The following is a 25,661-nucleotide window of genomic DNA, read 5'->3' as shown; positions in this document are numbered from 1 at the left end:
GACTTTAGCTTGAATGACCTTGAAAAACTTGACCTAGAAGTCAAAAAATAGGTCAAATTCAACGTAACCTTTGACGTAACAAATTTTCAAATGATTTTATATTATAAGGATAGATAAAAAAATTTTTACCTAGATTTTATTTATTTTCTTTATAGATTTTAAAAACTTAATTTTTTTTATATTCTTAGAAACAACTGAACTGTGCCATAAAAAAAAACTGTACAAAAGTTGTAACTATAGGAAAAGTTTCATTTAGAGATTAAAAAATTTTTCTAAAAGTATATTCAGCTAGTAACTTACAATTTGTATTTTACAGTTAGTAATTTGAGTATACAGCAAATATTTACAGAAATTAATTAATATATTTTAATTAATAACAATTTGTAATTTACAGTTAGTAATTTGCAATTTGAAATTACAGTTAATAATTTTACAGCCAGTAAATTGCAGTTCGTAATTAACAATTTGTAATTTACAGTTTAAAATTTACAACAAGAAAATTACGGTTTGTAATAAACAATTTGTAATTTACAGTTTAAAATTTAAAACAAAAAAATTACGGTTTGTAATTAACAATTTGTAATTTGCAGTTATTAATTTGTAAGTAGCTTATAATTTGCAGTCAGTAATTTTCAAACATTAATTTATAGAAAGTAATTATTTTACATTTTTTAATTATTAACAATTTCTAATTTATAGTTAGTAATTTACAATTTCAAATTTACAGTAAGTAATTTACAGTTAAAATTTACAACTATTAATTTACAGTTAGTAATTTACAGCAAGTAATTTTAAGTTGGCAATTTACACCTATTAGTTTACAGCAAGTAATTTAAAGTTGGTAATTTACACCTATTAATTTACTGCAATTAATAGTTTTACATAATTTTTAAATTATTAACAATATTTAATTTACAGTTAGTAATTTACAATTTACAGCTAGTAAAGAATATTCGTTAATTATTAACAATTTGTAATTTATGGTTAGTAAGTTGCAATTTGTAATTTACAGTTGGTAAGAAACAGTTTGTAATTAACAATTTATAATTTACAGTTATTTATTTACGGCAAGTAATTTACATTTAGTAATTTGCAACTATTAATTTACAGCAAGTAATTATTTTATTTATTAACAATTTGTAATTTATACTATAGCTTATAATTTGCAATTTAGGACTAGTAATTTTCTTTTTTTAATTATTAACAATTTGCAATTTGTAATTTAATAATTTAAGTTAATAATTTATAGCCAATTATTGACAGTTTGTAACTAACAATTTGTAATTTCTATTTAGTAGTTGACAGCAAGTAATTTTACAGTTTGTAATTTTCAACTATTAATTTACAGCATGTAATTATTTTACATTTTTAACAATTTGTAATTTATAGTTAGTAATTTACAATTTGTAATAAACAATTTGTAATTTGCAGTTAGTATTTTGCAATTTTTCTGATAGTAAATTACATTTTTTTATTAATAATAATTTGTAATTTGCAGTTAGTATTTTGCAATTTTTCTGATAGTAAATTACATTTTTTTATTAATAATAATTTGTAATTTACAGTTAGTATTTTGCAATTTGTAATTTACAGCGAGAAAATTACATTTTTTAATTCTTTATATTTGTAATTTACATTTATTAATTTGCAATGTAGGGCTAGTAATTTACATTTTTTAATTATTAACAATTTGCAATTTAATAATTTAAGTAATAATTTACAGCCAATAAGGGACAGTTTGTAATTTACAATTTGTAATTTATAGTTAGTAGTTTGCAGCAAGTAATTTTACTGTTAATAATTTACAACTATTAATTTACAGCATATGTAATTAATTTACTTTTATAAATTATTACCAATTTGTAATTTATAGTTAGAAATTTACAATTTGTACTTAACAATTTGTAATTTACAGTTAGTAATTTGCAATTTGTAATTAACAATTTGTAATTTACAGTTAGTAACTTGCAATTTGTAATCTCCAGTTAATTATTATATACAGCCTGTAAGTTACAATTTGTAATTATTACAGTTAGTTGGTTACAATAAGTCATTATAATTAAAATAGTTTATAATTCAAATAAATTAAATTTAAAAAAAAAACTTGGAAAATGCAAATAAAAAAAGCAATGATGAAATTATATTTAAAAAATAAAGAGTAAAACTCACCCTTGCAGAGTGTTTTGATGACAAACCACCATGATGATCTGTAGCTGGAGGCCAACACGAGGACAGTGAAAAATGCAACAACAACAACCTCGAACCATGCTCCGGACATCAGCATCATATCTGAATTTGTGTATTGTTTCTACAACAACAAGAGCAACGGCGCTTTTTAATATCAACAAGAGATTCACCTCTTCCTCCTCCTCCCCCGCGCATACCGAAGATTATTTACACTTTGAAGACAATCGAGTGGTGAAGTGACGGGACTAGTGGAGTGGAGGGGGGGCGAGGACAGTGGGAGGTGGAAAGAAGATGCTTATAAACCGTCAAGTGGTTGTATTTATAGTGGGGGGGGAGAAAAAGAGAAAGAGAAGAGTTCTCTTCTTCTTTTTCTTCTCTTTCTCTTTCACTCACAAGCTCAATCACTACAATAATTGTATAATTTGAAACTGACTCGCGTGTCACTTCTAGTGCCACGGACTGTCTGAATAAGGAGCTCCGTTAGTTTTACTCTTTACTCCCTTTTCTCACCAGTGAAGAAAGAAGGAAAAAAGGGAAAACAAATGTTTTTCCTTCTTTCTTCACTGGTGAGAACTTTTTTCCTTCTTTCTTCACTGTTGAGAACTTTTTTTTCCTTCTTTCTTCACTGATGAGAAAAGGGAGTAAAGAGTAATAAAGCATAATAAATACAAGGAAAATGAGTATATTATTTAAAAAAAAGAAAAAACTATTGTTCAGAGAGAGTGAGTAAAATTGATTTATAACTCGATTGCTCACGACATATTCTCTTATTCAATGATAACAAAAACTTATTCTTGTAGTATAACTAAAAAGATAAACAAAGGAAAACTGACAAACGTTAATCAATTAATGAAAAATAATAATAATAGTAATAATACTTAGGATAATGAAGAGAATGTTATTTTAAGTAAATTTCTAGCACGTGCTTGTTTATCAAAATCTATAAAAGAAACAAATGAGAAATTGCATACTATATATTATAATTTTGCCGGAAGTAGAGAGATTTCAGGGGAAAAAAATTTTTATTCTAAAATTTTTACTAGGATTTTTTTCATGAGTATATTAATGTGTATTATCTTATAATACTTTAAATATCAATTTTATTCTCATATCAATGAAAAATGATAGGAGTGAATATTATTAACTAGTTTTAGAATAATGCAAATTTAGAGGAAAGATAAAATTGTTGTTATTGAGAGGGGCGCTTTTTGTAAACAAGATTTGAAGAAAATAAATTTTTTTCGTTACTTCGCACTCTTCTAGTAAAAACTACTATTTACTACTTTTTTTACGTTATGCTACTATTTGGGTACTTTTTTTAAATTTAACCCATTAAAAGCTACTATTTCTGTTTTTATTTGAGAATTTCCATTACTTTAAATTCGATAATACTACGTACAAATCAAAAAACTATTTTTAAAAATTATAAACAAATTTTTTAAATAGATTCAATAATTTTAAAGAAAAATTTGAAATTCAATTATTTTCAATATTTAGAATTCGCATAAAATTTAGCAAAAAAATTCAATTATTTAAAAAAAAATTCAATTATTTTCTTAAATAAAAAAAACTCTACGCAAGAATTCAATTTTTTTCAAATAATCAAAAAATTAAATTATTTTCACAAATAAAGATTTTCACAAGAATTCAATTATTTAAAATAAAATTTTCATAATATTTATTATATTCTCAAAAAATTTAATTATTTAAAGCAATGTTTATAAAATTCTTATGAAGAATTCAATTATTTTCATAAATAAAAAAATTCATCGTATAATTTCAATTATTTTTAATACAATTTTACAGGAATTGCGCTCAAAAAATGCAATTATTCTTTAAAACTTGATTTCATTCAATTCCTCGAAAAAAACAATTATTTAAAAAAATTGTTTTTTTCAAATTCCTTGGAAGAATTAAATTATTTAGAATAGAGCTGTGCAAAATTCGAACCGAACCGAGTTTAGTTCGGTTTTGGGGCGCCGAAATGTCGAATGTCGAATATTCGACATTTTAAAAAATTCTTATAAAATCGTTCACAAGAATTTAATTATTTAAAATAAAATTAAAATAATAAGAAATTTAATTCTTTTTAAACATTTTAATAACATTTTTCGCAATAATTCAATTATTTTCATAAATAATAAAATTTATTTCAATTAATTTGAATACTATTTTACAGGAATTGCTCAAAGAATGTAATTATTCATAAAAATTTAATTTCAATTCTTCAAAAAAAAATCAGTTATTTAAAAAAATGTTTTTCAAAATTCTTTGGAAGAATTCAATTATTTAGAAAAATATTATTGTTCACAGGAATTCAATTATTTTCAAATATTTTAATAAAATTATTCGAAAGAAATTAATTATTTTAAATACAATTTTAATTAAATTTTTTTTTTTAATAATTTAATTATTCTTTTAAATTTTAATAAAATTCTACCCAAGAATTCAATTATTTACATAAATAATTCTTCGAAAAAATTCAATTTTGGCGATAAATAACAAAATTATTCCCGAAAATTCAATTATTTTGAATATGTAATTGAAAATACTGAAAGTATTGAATTTTAAAAATTTAGAAGCTATAGCTTTCATAATTTTTATTAATTTTCATTTTTAAATTTACATCTAAAGATTTTTCATTAACATTATAAAAATCAATAGAAATTAAAATAAGTTCAAAATCAAAAATAATTGAATTAAATTAAATCTTAGAAACTTTAATTTTTTTTATTAATTTATTTTGTTATTTTATGGCGATTGTGTGCAAAAAGCACACAATCACCATAAAGTAACAAAATAAATATTAGAAATTTCTAGCCAATAATATTATCGTAAATTTATTAATAATAATCTACCGGGATAGAAGATGGTGCAAAGTCTCGACACACAAGTCACCTATATTCCTTATCAGTGAAGTTGTCTTCGGAAGGCACATCATCAGTAGTTCAAACATTCTTTAAAGATAAATAATTCTTCTTTTTCTCCCTTTTCTTGACTATTGAGAATCGTCGATTAAATGATGCAAAAAAAAAAAAAAAATTTGCAATAAATCGTACCATAGTCAGGGACTTTGATGCGTTTTCTTAAGAGAGAAAAAGAGAGAGAGAGAAAAGGGGGGAGAGAGAGAGAGAGAGAACCCCCTACACAAGAACGAGGCGACAAACGATAAAAAAATCAAGAGTCACAATGGTCATGGTATTTTATTATTCATTGATGCGCGATAAACCATGGACAATATTAGTGGGGGCGAGGAGAGATGAGAGAGTGAGAGAGGAGAGAAGGGAGGTGGAAAAAAAATAGAAAGAGAGGAAAAGAGAAAGATTTGCAACGACAAGGGACGCTTCGTAGGAGGCTGCAACTCTTTATATATAAGAGCAATCTCTCCTACTCCCTTTGCCTTTTCTTCAGTTACTTATTCGTATACCTCCTCTTTCCTTTCCGCCTGTCCCTCAGATTAACATACTCCATTATTTTTACTCCTCTCTTTCCCATTCTCGACCCACCTTACATCAATTTTATCTCTAAATATCCCGTCTCTCTTAAAAAATTTCCTCCTTTTTTTTCCATTTAACTTCCTGACAAACAAGACTTTAAAAAAAATAGTATAACAAAAAAATAAAATTTCATCAAATTATCAAAATATGTAATAATTTTTTTTTTCTCTCACAAAAATGCCTGACCTGCTCTAATTATAAATTTACTGATAAAATAAACATACGAACTTGAATGATTATTTAATCGCTCAAGGTTAATTCTGTAATTTTGAAATTGAAAAATTTATTTGTAAATCATTGTTTAAAACGACGACGAATTTTTTTTTTTTTTTTGTTTAATCGGTGGTGACCCTTCGAACCATCCACGAATAACATCAAACGTAATAAGCAATTATAAATGATTAAAATATATTCACAAAATTTGATATCCGTACACAAAACAATATTTCATGCGATTCAATTATTGAAAAATCATAATTATAATAGACGTGAAAATTGTTATAATAAGAAATATATTTTTTCTATCAATATTTGATAAGAAATTTTAGAATTTTTAAAAACTAACAATGAATTTGTAATTAGGGACCTTAAAAACGCATGAGTAATATATATTTTTAGGCAAATTCGAGACGTTAAAACAAAAAGTCCACCATATTGGATGCGCCCTTTTGAATTTTTAAAAACTGACCCCAGATTCGTTTTCAGCAACCTCAAAAACTCCCGAGTAACTGTTTTCAAGTAAATTCAGTCGATTTTCAATTTCCATGTCCGCCATATTGGATCCGCCATTTTGGATTTTTAAAAACTGACCCTAGAATCGTACTCAGTGACCCCAAAAACTCCTGAGTTTATAAAATTTATGATCTTTTTCAAAAGTCATCCGCCATTTAAATTTGTTAGAAAGTAACGCATAGTTTTTTGTAATCAGAGATCGAGAAAACTCCGGAGTAATCACGAATTTAAGTTTTTCCGAAATTCTTTCGTCATATTGGATTCTTGATTTGAAAAAAAATAAAAGCTACAAAAACTCCTGTGTAATCTTTTTTAAATAAATTTTAGCACTTCTTCGAAATTCTTTGGTAATTTAAAATTTTGTAAAATCTAACACTGAATACTTAATCAAAAAGCCTAATATCCCTGAGTAACAAGTTTCAAGCGAAATCAGGTGCTTTTTAAAAATTCTACCGCCATTTTAGATCCGCCATTTGTAATTTGTAAAAACTAAAATTAGATCCAAGTATCGTATATGCAACGTCAGCAAACATAATTTCAATAAATTGGAAACTAAGTAATTAAGATTATTTGCATGATAACATTAACATAATTGCACTATTATAGTTCTTCGAATTAGTTTATTTATCGAACTTTGCACTCGTACGCAAATTGAAAGAATGTCTATTTGCTTCGAAAGTGCGAGAAAATAAGGGAAATTAATTGTTAATGTCAAATTAAAACGTTATCACGTTATACGTCTGTCCTATTTGCAGCTATAGTCAACTATTCACAAATAATAACATTTTGATAAGCACTTTTTATATGTTCACAAAAATTTAATACATTTATAGTTTATTTACACTCTCTTCCACATTTACCCTCTCGTTCCCAAACACTCTTTTTAATTGTACCACCACAGTTTACCTATACTACTACACTGCACTAACCATCCTTCGTTAATTACTTAAAATTTTGCCAAAAACTCTTAACCCTTTACAAACGTGTGCACAAGACAACGGTACCGATAACGGAAGCCCCATGTATCAACATAACTGTTAGATTTTCAAATAATCTGAATTACTGAACTAAGATGAACACCCCCTACTCTTATACCCTAACTGGAAAATATGTACCTGAAGGGAGCAATTAGTTTTATGACAAACCTTTCGTAGGTAGTACAAGCTGAGCTCTTCGAAGAGTAACTTGTATTTTGAGAGATTTCAGCCTTTTTTCCATTTCACGTTATTACATGTATTTTGTTATTCTGTTTTCAAACCTTTGTCACATCTACTATCACTTGAAAATTTATAATAAACTTTACATGAAAATATCGTGTGGAAGTTCTTTTAAATCTAAATAATCCAACAATATCCTACTCACAGTAACATTGTTTCTTATGCGAGTACCCTAAACTCCTGGTTAATGATCGTTGGTTAGATACAACAGAATGCAATTCCTGATTCGATCATCGCTAACTCTGGGTTCACCCTGGGTGAGTGCAGAAAACAACCAGTGTAATCTGAAGACTTTTCTACTGTCAGAAGCGATTTTTTATACCCCTATGTCGGTGATTGAAAGTTCGTATGCTAAACTGCAACCGCTTTAAAGACCTGGACGTGGTGAGTTGCTTTATCAACTTGGACACTGACCTGTCTGGATCATATGCCGAATGGCATATGGTATTCAGTCTAGAAACCTTATACTAGGTACGATATAAAAAATGCTTCAGATATCATTCAATTTCTATGGAGGGGGGGGGGGATCTTATCAGAGTGAATAAATTTCGGATTTACTCACCCAAGATAAACTATGCCCAGAATGCTAGAAGACTGATTCCCAATGAAATGGAGAAGCAGTTAGTTGCAGTCGTGTTGATCCCGATAATACCCCATCACAATGGAATAAATCACCTCTTTAGTTGCCTCCTACGACAAGCGGTAGATTACGAGTGTCGAATTATGCGTCCGAACCACCATGGGAAATCGAAAAGTTATAGTGGAGCTTTGTGACCTGGATTATTACATTACCCAGGATGAAGAATTTCTAGGCCCACCTTGCGGATTAAGTCATCAAATCCTAGAGCAGTTTTAAAGAGGATGGTAGAAAGATTATGATGACTATCTAAACAGTAAGAGTAGATGTGCGTTTTCGAGAAAGAATTTTAATTACAATAGGGATTCTGCAGCTGTACACCAATAACACATTCATTTCTCCATCTAATCGACTTGCTTCTAGTTCTTCCCTCATTCTTTGTATCGCCTCCCTCTACATTTATGTCTTATTGTTTATTGTTATTGTTTGATTTCTTATTGTTTGTCTTATTGTTTTCCATTTATTCTCCAGTATTGGAGGAATAAAACAAGATTGTCCTTTCTTTCTCTTCGATCAGCAAATTCATTAATAGAGGCATTAGTTACTGAATGAGAATCAACTTATTTGTAGAAAAGTTTGCCTCAGGTTTATTAGGTCTCCCTTCGACAACATTAAGACGTTCTTTCAAGTTAGCAATTGTTTTCCATGTTAGTGAACCTAGACATCGTATCATTGGGTTTATTGTTGATGTTTGACATATTTTCAGAAGTTCTTAGACACTGTTGTCAATAAATTATTAATAACTCTCATAATGCTATCCAAGTTAACAGAAGTCAGTGAAGATTGGGAATTATTTGAAGGAGGCAATGACCTAGGTTTACAGCATCTAGAGAATGATCCATCAGGCAAAAATATTGGGCTTCAGACAAATTTTAGATTTGCGGAATTAAAAGGATTGGGACTGTCAGTAGATTTTCAAAATCCTTTGTCCATCTCCGAAATAAAATAACCCACCAAAGGTTTTTTTCCAAAGGATTTTTTTTCAGATGGCTGATATGGAAATCAAAAATCAATTGAATTTACTTGCAAATAGTTACTCGGAGTTTTTTTGGGTCACTGAGTGCGAATCTGGGGTCAGTTTTTAAAAATTCAAAATGGCTGACATGAAAATTAAAATTCGATTAAATTTACTTGAAAATAGTTACTCGGGGGTTTTTTGGGTCACTGAGTACGATTCTAGGGTCAGTTTTTAAAAATTCAAAATGGCGGATCCAATATGGCTGACATGAAAATTAAAAATCGACTAAATTTACTTGAAATTAGTTACTCGGGGTTTTTTGGGTCACTGAGTACGATTTTAGGGTCAGTTTTTAAAAATTCAAAATGGCGGATCCAATATGGCTGACATGAAAATTAAAAATCGACTAAATTTACTTGAAATTAGTTACTCGGGGTTTTTTGGGTCACTGAGTACGATTTTAGGGTCAGTTTTTAAAAATTCAAAATGGCGGATCCAATATGGCTGACATGAAAATTAAAAATCGACTAAATTTACTTGAAATTAGTTACTCGGGGTTTTTTGGGTCACTGAGTACGATTTTAGGGTCAGTTTTTAAAAATTCAAAATGGCGGATCCAATATGGCTGACATGAAAATTAAAAATCGACTAAATTTACTTGAAAATAGTTACTCGGGGGTTCTTGGGGTCACTGAGTACGATTCTAGGGCCAGTTTTTAAAAATTCAAAATGGCGGAATTAATATGGCTGACATGAAAATTAAAAATCTACTAAAAATATAAAATAGAAATGCAGTAAACTACGAAATAATAGGTGACACAAGGGGTTAAAAAAAATGAGTAAATTCGTCAGAAACTAAAAATAACCGATGCAACGAAATCTTGTAAAATTTCATATTTAGACAATTGTCTATGAAATTAATAATCAGCAAATAAAGTTATTTAAATTAGGTCAGTAGTTTATCAGTATTATAAACATATATATATATAAATACACATACGTATATATATATAAATATTTGTCTTACATCTATTAATGATCTCGTGAGAGATACAAGCAGAGATGAGTTAAAACTAAAAATAAATATTATTCATAAAGTTCAGACAGTTCAATTGCATTTTAATTACTTGTGAATTATTGACGATTGCATATTATTACATTTCAATTCAATTCCAATTGAGGTCATTGGGCAGTTTAATTTTTTTTAACAACCCTTTTATTTTATTTTCACCGAAACCGTCTCATCTTTACATTCCTCAACATTTAAAACCCGTTCGAATTTCATTTCTATTTAGCGTTGACATATTATCGTGTCTCTAATTTTTTCTGATGAAATTTAAAATCTCCTTAATACAAAACAACAAAATAATTAACATAAAATTAAAAAATCTTTTAAAAATTAGTTCTGTTGTTTATTTTAATTGAAAAGAGTTTTTGAATTTAAACAAAAAATCTTTTACAATTACATACGTAATCAAAAGAAAAAATTTTTTCAAATTCTATAAATTTTGCAGTAAATTTAAAATCATAAAACTAAATTTTTTACGAATAACTTTTTTTATATTTTATAATATTATAATTGATGTAAAAATTTTATTTTTTTTCTCTCCTGGCCATGAAACATATAGACTATTACGTTTGAACTGATTTTGTATTTACTTTTCGAAAAAGAATTTTATCGACGAAAGGAAATTAATATTTGTCTCAAATAAAAAAAAGCGCCTTTCACGCAATTTATCTCAGTTATATCTGATTATTATTTGTTTAAAAAAAACCAGAAAATAAATAAAAAAAAATATGTTCTTATTTCTGTTGAAAAACAGCGTAGAAAAAAGGTAATAATACATTTAAAGTAAATATATAATTGAAAAGTGAAAAAAAAAATCCACAATATTATATTAATAAAATCTAAAATAATAAAAGAAAAACTATTTATGTATTAAATACGACATACTGATAAATAATAATAATAATAATAAAAATTATTATTGTTATTTAATTATTAAAAATAGTACCTATATTAAAGGTTTGGAAAAAAAAATATTTTTATTGAATGAAAAAATGGATAAATAATAATAATAATAAAAAAGAACGAGTATTATTTAACAAGAAAAAAAATAAATGCAATAAAAATATTAAACACGAAACGGGAAATGAAGTTGTTTTTGATATAGTAAGTCGTGTATTTATTAAAAAAAAAATTGGATAAATAATAAAAATAAAATTTATAATTTTTTTTGTCGATGACGATTCTGATATACTGCGGCCAGTATGGCTAAAAGATTCGTGTGTGTATATATATATGTATATATATATATATATATATATATATATATATAATAATAATAATAATATAATAATAATAATATATATATATATATATATATATATATATATATATATATATATATAATAATAATAATATAATAATAATAATATATATATATATATATATATATATATATATATACATAACGCAAAAACATTCCCATAGCCATATAAACGTTTCATTACTGGTTGGCATACTGGTATTCTTTTTTCTTTTTATTTAAGAGAATATACCTGTTTGTAACATACACAACGGTTGAACCGTTATTTTTGCACACACCATCGACCAATAATGAACTCGATGACCCGAGGAAGTACTCAACAAGGCATTTTTCAAGCTCAATTCGACATCGTTTAAAAATTTCTTTAAATAAATATATATCTACATGTGTATAAATATATTTACTTCTTTGTCATTAAATACGTTTAATTTAACATTTGTTAATGAAAAAGAAATTTTCGATTATTTTTCTAACAACAAAATCTATTCTAATGTGTTAAATTTATTTATTTATAAGAAATAAAATATAAGACACATATATATATATACATATATATATATTATAAGACACATCTCACTCGAGAAAGTGAAAAAGAAATGAAAAGACAAAATAATGAATTAAATTTAAAAAGTTGGCTTTTTTGTTTCATTCGACGATTTGAATTTGCCGCCAAATGTTAATTCTGTAGCTATAGCCAACAGGTGGATAGGAAGCACGCTGCTCACAATCGGAACAAAGTGGAGGTGTTATGGTATCAGTTACAGTATAAATTCTGTTTTACTTTAAAAATAATTAAAGACTAACTTATAATCTAATTTTTGAAATAATACAAACAAATTTTATAAATTTTACGATACTCTGAATTTTAATTGGTAAATTAAATGTTTACTAATTTGAATTAGTGACTGACTTTTTGCTTCTGAATTAGTAAATTTTACTATTAAATTAGTATAGAAAATTACTATTTATTAGTAAAATTTACTAATTCAAAAGCGAATAGTCAGTGACTAATTTAAATTAGTAAACAATTTTAAAAATTCAACGGTGAAGAAAGGTAAGAAGCAAATTATTTTAAGCCTATGTTTGTGTCATGTTTATACCTTATTTAAATGTTTCTATTCAATTTTCTAAAACATTTTAATATATTATATTATTATTTATATATTATCTATATTATATTATTAATTATATAACATAATAATAAAACAATATTATTATATTATATTATATTATTTACATATATTTATATATATATATAATTATATATATATTTAAAATTATATTTTTACGATATATACAAATACAAAATTAAATTCTTGTTTTTTTAAATTATATAATTATATTTGGACGCAAATATAAGTAACAAGGCAAATGCTCTTTATAAATTATGTTATTTAATTGAGCCAACACAATCCGAAGGTAATATAAATATTTTGTTTATCGAATAAAGAATAACAAAACAAAATTCTCCACGTGGCTTTGTTATCATTTGATAAACAAAAGTGTATTTTTCTTGAAAAATGAAATTTTCATATTTCACGAGAAATATTTTTTAAAATCACTTGTTTGGAAATTATTCTAGAAAGTGATAAGAAAAAAAATAGAATAATGATTCCTAGACATCTTTCCAAAAAAATTATAAATGTAAAATATAATTTTTAAATTCTGTAAAATATAATTATTAATAAACCCTTTAAAAGTCAATATGTAATATTAATAAAATATTTTATAATTGAGCCCTATTTGAAATATACGATTTAATTATTTTAAATTAATAATAAATTTTTAGTGAACTTTGAAAATTTTTATTATTATAAATTCGATAATAATTTTAATTATATAAATTCAATTTCTATAATTTTAATTCAAATATAGTAATTTTCATAATTTTTTTTATTGAATAATTTATTTTAAACTAAATATAGACATCAAACAGAAAAAAATACAAAATCGTTTTTTTTTTAATGAAGAATATATATAAAGTAGATTTAAAATACGACACATTAGATGAAAAAATAAAATAATAATATTGAATTGATATAGCAAAAAAAAAGAAGGGTCGAGAAAATTTTTTTTTCTTCTTAATTTTGTTTCTTTTTTTTATGGCAATTTCTGTCTCGTAATTTTGGTTTTTATATTTGTTTTTTATTAATCAAGAATTTATGCGAGCCATCCAGGAGGAACTGGTTGCCGACCTGTTCACGATGAAGGAGAAAGAAAAACGAGAAGCACGACTATAAAAGTTACATAATCAGAGAGAATAGATAAAGCTCAAGAAGGAGATTCTCTACTCGATGGATATATGCTTTCTCTGTTTACATTTTATCAACTACTTGGCACTTTTCATTGACTGCCAATAAATATACATATATATAGATATATATATACTTTTTTTTTCAATTTTACACTCAATTTAATGACACTTTTCAATATTAATGTTTCAACATTTTTTAAAGGAATTCTTAAAATTAAATATTTAACATTTTTAATTAGTAATTAGTAAATACTAATTTGTAATTATTAATTTGTAATTTATAATATTTTTAATTAGTAATTAGTAAATACTAATTTGCAATTTTTAATTAGTAAAAACTAATTTGTAATTTTTAATTTGTAAATAGTAACTAATTTGTAATTTTTAATTTGTAAATAGTAACTAATTAGTAATTTGTAATTTGTAATTAGCTAATTTGTAAATAGTAATTTGTAATTAGCTAATAAGTAAATTTGTAATTTTTAATGAATTACTAACAAGTAGTAATTAATGATATTTTATTAATAATATTTATTATATTTTTTATTACGTAGTAATTAATTATTAATAATTAGTAATTATAATTAGTAATGATTAATAATTATAATTACTAATTATTAGTAATTATAATTAGTAATAATTAGTAATAATTAGTAATAATTAGTATTTAATTAGTAATGATTAGTCATTAATTAGTAATAATTATTAACTATTAGTTATTAATAGTAATTATTATTAACCAAATTTTTTAATTACTTCTAATTAATAATTTATCGCTAATAAGTTAATTAATAATAATAAGTTAATTAAGTTAATAAGTTAATTATTAATAGTTAGTAATTAACAATTAGCATTTAATTAGAAACAGTCAGTAATAATAATTGATTATTATCTAATTTATTTTAAATAAAATATTAAAAATAAAATATTATTATTAATATTATTTTTATCATTATTTCTATTAACGTATTAACCTTCTAGAAATATATGACTTAATTTGTTAAAAAAAAATGTTTTTTAAACAAAAAAATAAAATGATAAAAGTTGAAAATTTTTTTTTTTTTTAAAGTGTGTTTGTATGTGTAGTACTTTAAAAATATAATTGTGAAATGAAAAAGGAAGTAAAAAGTGCGAAAGAAGTTATATAAAATGAAAGAAAATGAAAAATTCGTCTTCCACGAAGTATGAACATCTGTTCTTTTATATTTATATAGTGAAGAATTTAAGGATGAATGAGAAGAAGGGTTTTATGGAATTAACGAGGAAATTAAAGATTCTTTTTTGTTTCTCTGCCTTTTAAAGTTTGCATGTTACAATATTTACCGCCACGATTGGTATAATTAAGACAGTAATAATTTTTCACGATTTAAGCCTCAAAAAAAAAAAAAAAAAAAAAAAAAATCTTTCTTCACTTAAAAGAAAAAGTTCTTAGTAACTTTTTTTCTCGCTCTTTCTTTCTTATTCATAACAAATAAACAAACAAACAAACAAAAATACATTCAACAGTTGGTCGATTTTTATTATTTCTTTAAACAAATGAATAAAAATAAATTTAAAGAAATATTACACAGTGTGATAAAAATTTGTGTATTATAAAAACATGTAATATAATAATATATAGAATAAAATATATATAATATAGTAAAATATATAATATAAAATATATAATATATAATAAAAAAAGATATAAATAAATATTGTAAACTAAATTATTTACAAATAATTCTATCAGAAATTGCACCTTTTAATCAATTCGAGTAAAATTAATTTTTATTCAATTGAATGAATTTGACTCTTTAAGACTTAAAGACTTAAGCTTATAATGATAAGAATAGAGTGTAAAATTTCATTCTAAAAAAAATTCCAACTGATTATTACTTTTTTTTATATTTATTATGAGTGGCAAAATATAAAGAAAAAATATTATTAATAGTTTATAATTTTAAATTTCTACTAAATAAATAAATTTACTTTCTTAGTTATCATAGTATTTATAACTTTAGTCAAGAGAAACTTAGGAGCCAGAGTGGTGGGGACAATGAGAGTGAGAGAGAAGTTTCAGTTTCTCTCTCTCACACTCACTATCATCCCCACTCCTGCGCTTGCGCTCTCGTTATTATCAGTTGTTAAATACACGATTTAAATTATATATTCTACTTTTCTAAACAATTTCACACTAAATAAATTCTCTTAATTTGATTACCTAATAATTAAAATCGAACAAATTCTTTTTTATTAAGCAATTTTCAGTTATTTTTAATTGATTCAGATTTAGAGTGATTCTTAACAGCAAATGGTTAATAAGTCGTCTAACTTTCAAATAAATAATAATTAATGTAATTAATAATATTAATGGTGACGACAATAATAATAATAATAATAATAATAATAATTATTATTATTATTTTAACAACAATACTAATAACAGAATAAATATTGATAATAAAATAAAAATCGTAAGTTAATAATAATTTTTATTTTTTATACTAATTATATATATATATAAAATATAATAATAATTAATAATAATAAAAATAGTGAGAATAATAATCAGAATATTAAAAAATTAATACTAATACACTGAAACAAAAATTTGTTTGATTCAATTAACCGATTACTTGTTTATTATCAAACAAAAATTTACTTGAATCAAATAATTTTCATTTAAATCAATTAAATAGCATTTGAACCAATAATTTCATTATTTGAAGCAGATATAAATTGAACTATTTAATTGACTCAAATAAAAAATATTTGATTCAAGTAAATATTTAATTGATAATAGTCAAGTAATCGATTATTTGAATCAAATAAATTTTTTTTAGTGTAATAGTAGTAATAATAATAATAATATTAATAATAATATTATTAAAAATAATAATAATAATTGTAATAATATTTATAACAATTATTATATAAAGTCTTTTTTAACATAATAAATAAACAACTCTTGAACATAATATTAAAAAGACAAGTACAGATTTTGTAAATAAATAAATAAATAAATAAAAAATAATATAAAAAGAAATAAGAAAAAAAAGTGTGTTCACTCGATTGAAAATTGACAGATTAGTGTGTACCCTAGAGTAAGGTGTATACTTACAGTGTATCGAAGGGAAGGACAACAGACGAGTTTGTCTTTTGCACATATATAAAACACCTCGTTGTGTTCACCACTTTATTCAAATAAAACCGGAAAGTTCCTCTGTGCGACTTTAACGAAGAGGACACGCGAACGCGTTCTTATAATTTGCCAAGAAACAAATACAATAATGAAACAACATTAATCAGTACACTGTAAACCCTTATTTTATAATAATAGAAAAAAAAACAAAGTAAAAAAAAATAATTCTCCCTTATCAAAATAAAAATTTTACTCAGTCTTTTTTTTTCAAAAAAAATTTTTTTTTACAAATTTATTTTAAAACAAAAAAAATATTTATAATTTTAAAGGACAACATAAACAATAGAAATAGTGAGGAGAGAAAGAAATAGTGTCTTTCTCTCTCGACGATAAACGGGAAGAGCAGTCCTTCTCGTCGGGCGTTCGCTGCCGCACTGATCCGAAAACATTCCGGATGGGGGTCTAATATCTACTGATTTTTCGAAAATAAGAGGAAAGGGATAAATTACCTGCTAAACTGCGGATGCGAAACGTTGGAGAGGGAAAAGAGGGGGAGGGGGCGCGAGAGAACGAAGAATGCGTGAAGAAGACGAGGAAAAAAAAGTAAAGTGACGAGAAATCTTATCATGTATTATTATTTAAATGTTTACATACAAAATTATTATTATTATTGTGTGTGTGTAATTGTAATGATTTCTTTTGCAAAGAGAAAAATCATTTTTGGGTTTCATTAATTATACTTATCTACCCCCCATGAATACTGTCAGTTTGAATAAAAAAATATTTTAATACCGGCAATCAAAAGTTTGTTTGATATTGAAAAATTGTTTGGTTGAGGCAAAAAAAAAAAAATTATTTGGATGATACAATTAAATTATTTGGTTGATTTTTACATAAAATTCGAATATAACCAAGGATCGTTTGAACCTAGCTGACCCTACATTGATCCTTACAAACCTACCCTACTGAAAATTTTCTTATAAATTCATATAGGTTCCTATAGAATTTTATATGGTATTGTTTATATTATACTTTATGATTAATTTATATTATAATCAAATAATTTATAGGAACCCATATAATTTCTCATATATGGGATCCTATAAGATTCAATATACCATCCTATGTAGTTTGAAAAAATTTTAATATAAATGGAAGCCCACATGGGTTTCCATATATGTTACCATTTTTGTTTTTTTAATTATACACTTACTAAATATAAAAAAACCCCTATGAGAACCCATATGAAAGCCTCTATGGGAACATATACATAGATTCTTACTTAAAAATATAATAAACTTTATGGGTTCACAATTTAAATTATACACTTGAAATATAAAAATCTATATAGGTTCCTATATAGGTACCCACACGTGTTTCTAATAAGAAATTTTGAAACTAACATGGAAGCATACGTAGGTTCCCATTTGCAAATATAGTATAAACCCATATGGTAACAGTGTTCAAATTTTCAAATTTCAAAATTTCGGTCCGCCATATTGGATCCGCCATTTTGAATTAAAAAAATCTAACATCAAATTCGTAATCAGCGACCCCAAAAACCCCTGGGTAGAAAGTTTCAAAAAAATCCTTCAAATTTCAAAATTTCGGTCCGCCATATTGGATCCGCCATTTTGAATTTAAAAAATCTAACATCAGCGACCCCGGAAACCCCTAGATACCAAGTTTCATAAAAATCTATCAAATTTAAACATTTAGGCCCACCATATTGGACCCGCCATTTTGAATTTTGAAAATCTAACATCAGATTCGTAATCAGCGACCCCAAAAACCGCTGGGTAGAAAGTTTCAAAAAAATCCTTCAAATTTCAAAATTTCGGTCCGCCTATTGGATCCGCCATTTTGAATTTAAAAAATCTAACATCAGCAACCCCGGAAACCCCTAGATACCAACTTTCATAAAAATCTATCAAATTTAAACATTTCGTCCCACCATATTGGACCTGCCATTTTGAATATCGAAAATCTAACATCAAATTCGTAATCAACGACCCCGAGAACCCCTAAATACAAAATTTCATAAAAATCCATCAACTTTAAAAATTTCGGTTCGCCATATTGGATCCGACATTTTAAAATTTAAAATGCATTTCAATTTTCAAAAGAAATAAAAATTTTGATCAGTGACTTAAAATCAACGATTAAATTGTTGCAGTACTCAAGCAGAGATTACAACATTTAATGCTACACATGTTTACTGAACATAAAATAAATAGATTTTTGAAATTTCCACATTTTTGAACCTAACCTGCAAATTCAACTATTTTAAAAAATTATTGATTTCCCTGAAATTTTAATGTTCGGGGATTTATGGGATCGCTGATTACTAAAATAAAAACCAGATTTTTAAAATTCAAAATGGAGGATCCAATATGGCGGACATATGCAACCTAGTTTGATATAAGTCATCCACCAATCCCAGAAATTGACCACAGCTAAAAGGGATTCTTGGAGTCGCTGATTACGAATCTGATGTTAGATTTTCAAAATTCAAAATAGCGGCTCCAATATGGCGGACGTAAAAATTAAAAATTGACTAAATCCGCTTGAAACTAGTTACGTGGGGGTTTTTTGGGGTCGCTAAATACGAATCTTGGGTCAGTTTTTAAAAATTCAAAATGGCGGATCGAATACGGCGGACGTGGAAATTAAAAATTGGCAAAATCCGCCTGAACCTGGTTACTCGGGAGGTTCTTGGGGTCGATAAATACGAATCTGATGTTAGATTTTCAAAATTCATAGGCCGAATTTATTAAACAGCTTCAAACTTAAATACATATAATAATTCAAATACAATTTTTTATCATTCAAATCTAAACACGTTCTCCATATATGTCGATTCATCGGTGTTTATCAATATCTGTAATAAACTAACAAATTATATTTTAACATCGCAATATTAAGTAAGTAGAAGCTCTTATAATTAATTTGAAAATATAATTTAATTATATTTACACTTACATATTATTTACATTATGCAAAATAAATATAATTAAATAATTAGATAAAAAGAATCTAACAGTGGTAGGAAATTTATAGAAGAGGGGAAAGTAGAAGTTGGAAACAAAAAATAGCGGATCCAATATGGCGGACGACAAAATAAAAAATTAATTATAATGGCTTGAAACTGAATACTCGGGGGTTTTTAGGGTCGCTGATTACGAATCTAACATTAGTTTTTTAAAATTCAAAATGGCGGATCCAATATGGCGGGAATTTTTTTTTAATTTGGCTATAATTACGAATCTGACATTAGTTTTCCAAAATTCAAAATGTCGGATCCAATATGGCGGACGACAAAATAAAAAATTGATCAGATTGACTTGAAACTATAGTTACTTGAAGGTTTCTAGGGTCGTTGATTACGAATCTGACATCAATATGATAATTTTTGGTAAAATCAAATTTAGTTAAATGCCCTGACATTAGCTGGTGAATTTAATTTTTATAGTTTATTAAATTTTTTAAATTCACGACCCCAGAATGTACCACGAGGAGGCTGCCATAGGATTTTACATTACATTTTTTTTTATTTTTTATATATTTTTTTTAATTTAAAATTTTTTATATATACTAGATTATACATACTAGACGCGTCGTTGAATGCAGCTACGTAATACTAAAACCCCCATGTAACTTTCAAGCCAAACCAATTAATTTTTTATTTTGTCGTCCACCATATTGAATCAGTCACCCACATAGCACAATAGTATGAGGTAAGGTTATGTTGAATACTAATCGTAAGGCACATAAGGTTACACGATATTGCTGTGGTAGACCTAAGGTGAACTAAAAACTTCCGCCATGGAGGTGAGGTTACATGTTAGGGTGTGGTGACTATATATGATAAGGCCATGGTAACCTTACACGTTAAGGTTGAGGTAACGTTACATGTTAAGGTTGAGGTAAGGTTACATGTTAAGGTTGAGGTAACGTTACATGTTAAGGTTGAGGTAACGTTACATGTTAAGGTTGAGGTAAGGTTACATGTCAAGGCTGAGGTAAGGTAATTATTAAGTTGTAAGGTTGAGGTAAGGTTGTGATAAGTTTACCAGTTATAGAAAATATTGAAAAAATAATTAATAAATAAATATTCAATTAAAATGTTAAGTTTGTTGCTCTTCTCTATTTTGAAAACCTGACATGAAGCAGAAAATTTTGAAAACAAATTTGGGGGGACTGGGATTCGAACCCGAGATCGACGCGCATAAACCTATCATTCTAACTAACTGAGCTAAGTAGAGAACTGGCAGAAGAAAAATTAATGTTGCCTTTAAGGTGAACCAAGAAGATGATTAACTCCTTAAAGGCAACATTAATTTTCCTTCTGCCAGTTCTCTACTTAGCTCAGTTAGTTAGAATGATAGGTTTATGCGCGCCGATCCCGGGTTCGAATCCCAGTCCCCCCAAATTTGTTTTCAAAATTTTCTGCTTCATGTCAGGTTTCCAAAATAGAGAAGAGCAACAAACTTAACATTTTAATTGAATATTTATTTATTAATTATTTTTTCAATATTTTCTATAACTGGTAAACTTATCACAACCTTACCTCAACCTTACAACTTAATAATTACCTTACCTCAGCCTTGACATGTAACCTTACCTCAACCTTAACATGTAACGTTACCTCAACCTTAACATGTAACCTTACCTCAACCTTAACATGTAACGTTACCTCAACCTTAACGTGTAAGGTTACCATGGCCTTATCATATATAGTCACCACACCCTAACATGTAACCTTACCTCCATGGCGGAAGTTTTTAGTTCACCTCAGGTCTACCACCGCAATATCGTGTAACCTTATGAGCCTTACGATTAGTACTCAACATAACCTTACCTCATACTATTGTGCTATGTGGGCATTTTGAATTTTGAAAAATTCAACGACCCTGAAAATCTCAATAATACTTAAAACCTTTAAATTAAATTTTTTTTGGGTTTTGGCAAAGTATCTTAAAATAAGATGCCTTCTTATTACAGTGTGTCGACGTGAAAATTTGAGAATCTTCTTAAAAATGTCCTTACGATAGGCTTAGAAACATTGTCAATAAATATCCCAAGGGTACTTTTATAATTATGCATCAACTGAAGTGTAATTGCATAGATGTACTAAAAAAATATTAAAACTGTAAATAATGATTGTCGATCAATAGAAAATGAGTCGGGAAAAGTAAAAATAAAATAAGAGAATCGACTTTCATACAAGATAATGTTATATTATTTAACATTGCTGGATATGATACAGTTTTACAAGAAATTGATGACGCAAGGTTAGCTTCAGTTGACGCATTTTAAAAATAAATACTCTTAGAAATCGCGGAAGAAATAATTTTCTCTTAACATTATTGACACTTTTCTTCAAACAACTGTGTGAATACCAGAACTGAAGAAGAAAAGATATTGATGAAATCGATATTTTGTTTTCTCGATTTCTGCGACCAAAGACAAACTTTACAGTTACTGATATCTAGACACATTTATCAGATCATTTATTTATTTCCAAACAGCAACAGATATTTCAGGATATCCAAAGAAGCTCAAAATATATCCCATCAAAGTACAATCAAATTTTTCATTTTCAACAAAATAAGTATATATAATGTAAGAGGATCTAGAAAATCTATTTTCTGTCTTACATAAATTTCAACCCAATTGATAACTATCTTCTTTAACCTTATTTTCAGCTCTACATTTATAACAATGGAAAAAAGTATATATTCTATTGAAATTAAAATTATTTCACCTGAAAAGGATTTTTTTATTCCGCTCAAAAAAATTTTCCTTCACAACAACACTGAAAAGACACAGACTTCTTGAAAATCTAAAAGCTTGTAAAATTGCATCCACAATTTACATCATTGAAATATTATTTTTCATTTAAAAAGATAAACGTATAATATTCAATATAGAATTGTGAATAATATTTATTCCAAGTAAACTTGATTTAAAAGAACTTCTGTTAAAAAGCAAACAAAAATGAATTAATAAAAAAACCATTCAAAATAATAACGTAGAATTACGATATAATAGAAATCGATGAAAATTTTTACATTTAAACTAAAATCAAATTTACATATTATTATTGATAAAGTTTTTATTTTCTATGAAGGTCAATGAATGCCATTGAAATTTAAATAATTCATTCAATTGTCACCAATATTATTAACATTATATATACTTATATATATTTATATATTATTAACAATATTTCAATAATCAAACGGAAAGAGATTGAACGGATTACATTGGAATTAATAAATAATTATTCTCAAGTAAGAAATAAAAATATTTTTATAACTGAAAAAAAGAGAATATTATGTAGAAATTTGATAATAAAATAATATAAAGATCATTAAAATAATTCTCATTTAATCATTGATTGTTATCTCATATTTATCTCAAGTATATTATGATGTACCTCTCTTCATATATATTATAAAATCTCTCGTACATATGGAAATGAGTCGAGAGAGAAAGAAGATGAAGATTAAGAAAAGAAAGATGAAAGGGATAAACGAAGGAAAAAGACAAAAAATATTGGAGAAATAAAGAACAGTTTAAAAATGATATTTGATTACATAGTTACATAAGAAAACTGGTAAGTCATAAATTGTCCGCAGTGATAAAATTGATTTCCTTGTCACTTCCCTCATGGTACAGTATATGGAAGAAATGTTTTTGAAATTGGTACCCATCTCTATATTACAAAACAATAAACAATAATATTATAAATAACATTAAGAATAATAATAATCATAAAATTTAATTAAACGACTTTAAATTATAAAACTTCCATACAATTAATCGAAAATTAACATTAACTAAAATTATGTAATTTAAATATTCATTTGTCATGGAATCCAAAAATTGCATGTTTATTCCTTAGCATCAGATTCAAATGATGATTTTAATGGGTCACCGACATAGAAACTTCGCGTATATGAAACGTAAGGCTCAGTAAATTCTACTCAGGATGAAAAATAATTTCATAAAATTTGGGAAATCCAATGCAGAAAGGCGAGATAACAACAATCCATTAAAATATACTTAAAATCTAATTACAGGAAATCATTCAATCTTGGAATGTCCGTTGCAACCTTAGATTTAAAATCAAACTATTATGAAATTTGTTACGTCTCAGAAGAAGACTTGTCAATGATCAAAACTTAGCTCAAGAATTCGTTTATTGATTATTTGTCACAATGAAAGGGCAGCAGTCTCTTCTTGAAAATTAGCAGGTTTTTTCTTCTGAATTGATCTGTTTGTTCCACTGTAAGTAGAACTAGATTGGAACTTCCTTCTGTTTCTGAGATTAAAACCGCCCACAAATTTAGGATTTCTTGATCGGAACCAGTAAGGGATTTAGCCTAAGAAGTACCTCTCAGGTACTCTTCTCTTCATAGAATAGCTTTTCTTAAGATTTTTTTTAAGCTGATTAGACTTTGCCCATTCATTGACAGTTTGAACATCCTCATTAATTCTCATCCAACTCATCAAAACTAGAGTGCACATGGATCTGCAGATCATCAACATAATATACATGCTTTAGAATGCTTAAGAACACTCCTCAAATCATTTGTAAAAAGTAAAAACAGCAAAGGACCCAATACCGAGCCCTGTGGTACTGTTCGAATATGACCCCATTCAGACCTATCATCATTAGGCTCAACAACACATTGCATTCTACCAGATAAATAAGATGAAAACCATTTTAAAACAGACCCTGCTGTTATTCCAAAAGATTTTAATTTCATTAACAACAGCTTATGTGGTACCATATCAAAGGCCTTGCTGAAATCAAAGAAAATAATTATGGTTACCTTTCTAAGATCAATAACGTTAAAAACATCATCAGTAACTTTTAATAAAAGTGTTTGCTTACTATACCCTTTTCTGCAGTATGTTGAACATCGTCAAAAATTATAGGAATTCTAAAGGGACCCTAAATGGTTCACTTTTAGAAAAATGTTTCCAAATAGGACAATAAAAATTAAAAAGTCAAATTAATTTTTTTATTTGCAGCCGTTTCTGAATATGTAGGTTAGAGTTTAGATTAAATTAGGTTAGATAATCATCATAATCAAAATTTCCTTTAAGTAAAAAAATTAAAAATGAATTTTCTGGAGTGTAAAATTCATAAAAATTAATTTAATTAAAATTTATATTGTTTACAACAAAAGCCAAAGAATTTCAATATATCGCACATGTTTCTTAATCAAAGTTAAATTTACAATTATAATTTTGACAAGCGCACAGTAAATTGTTTGCTCTCAATAAATAAACGAGTCAGCAAAAAAAAAGTGTATTATTTATTAATCATTGCCGATAGTAAAATAATAATAATTTAGATATTATTTTTAAAAATCTCATTCAATTAATTCAGAAACTAGAGATTTTGAGTTTAATACCAAAAAAGCCTACTTATGGTCACCATCTAGCGCAGCAGTAACAACTGAACAACAAACAAACATTGGTTAAAATTGAGTAAACTGTTGTAAGTACCGTTATAAAATTATAATCCTATATTTAATCGCTTCAGAATAAGCAACCTTTAGAAAAAGAGGCTAAAGCTGCTACAGAGAGTTTACTCGATGGAGCTGGAATCAGACTATTTTTTAATTTTAGTTAATTCGAACCAGAAATATCTTGCTCATCGAATTGGAGGACCTTTTAGGAGATCGTTTATAGAGGAGCAGTGTTA

The 25,661-nt window shown here is 26.3% G+C and overlaps 1 protein-coding gene across 2 annotated transcripts in view; it reads right to left on the bottom strand.

The window, feature by feature from the left end:
- LOC122513022 (ecdysone 20-monooxygenase) overlaps positions 1–17,405 on the bottom strand; it is a 33,926-nt gene extending 16,521 nt beyond the window's left edge. Inside the window, exons 1-2 of one of the 2 annotated variants that reach the window (XM_043629258.1) lie at positions 16,916–17,405; positions 2,170–2,308 (exon numbers count right to left, since the gene is read on the bottom strand). In XM_043629258.1, coding sequence (XP_043485193.1) covers positions 2,170–2,287 — 118 coding nt within the window. In that variant the 5' untranslated portion in view covers positions 2,288–2,308; positions 16,916–17,405. The remainder of the gene's footprint in view (positions 1–2,169; positions 2,309–16,915) is intronic. The other variant, XM_043629252.1, reaches the window with a different exon arrangement.
- Positions 17,406–25,661: the final 8,256 nt, after the last annotated feature.

The sequence above is a fragment of the Leptopilina heterotoma genome, unplaced genomic scaffold, assembly GCF_015476425.1.
Source record: "Leptopilina heterotoma isolate Lh14 unplaced genomic scaffold, ASM1547642v1 Lhet_1, whole genome shotgun sequence".
In the NCBI taxonomy this organism is placed as follows: Eukaryota; Metazoa; Arthropoda; class Insecta; order Hymenoptera; family Figitidae; genus Leptopilina; species Leptopilina heterotoma.
The sequence above is the reverse complement of the archived record's forward strand: the minus strand, read 5'-3'. Positions and strand labels throughout refer to the sequence as shown.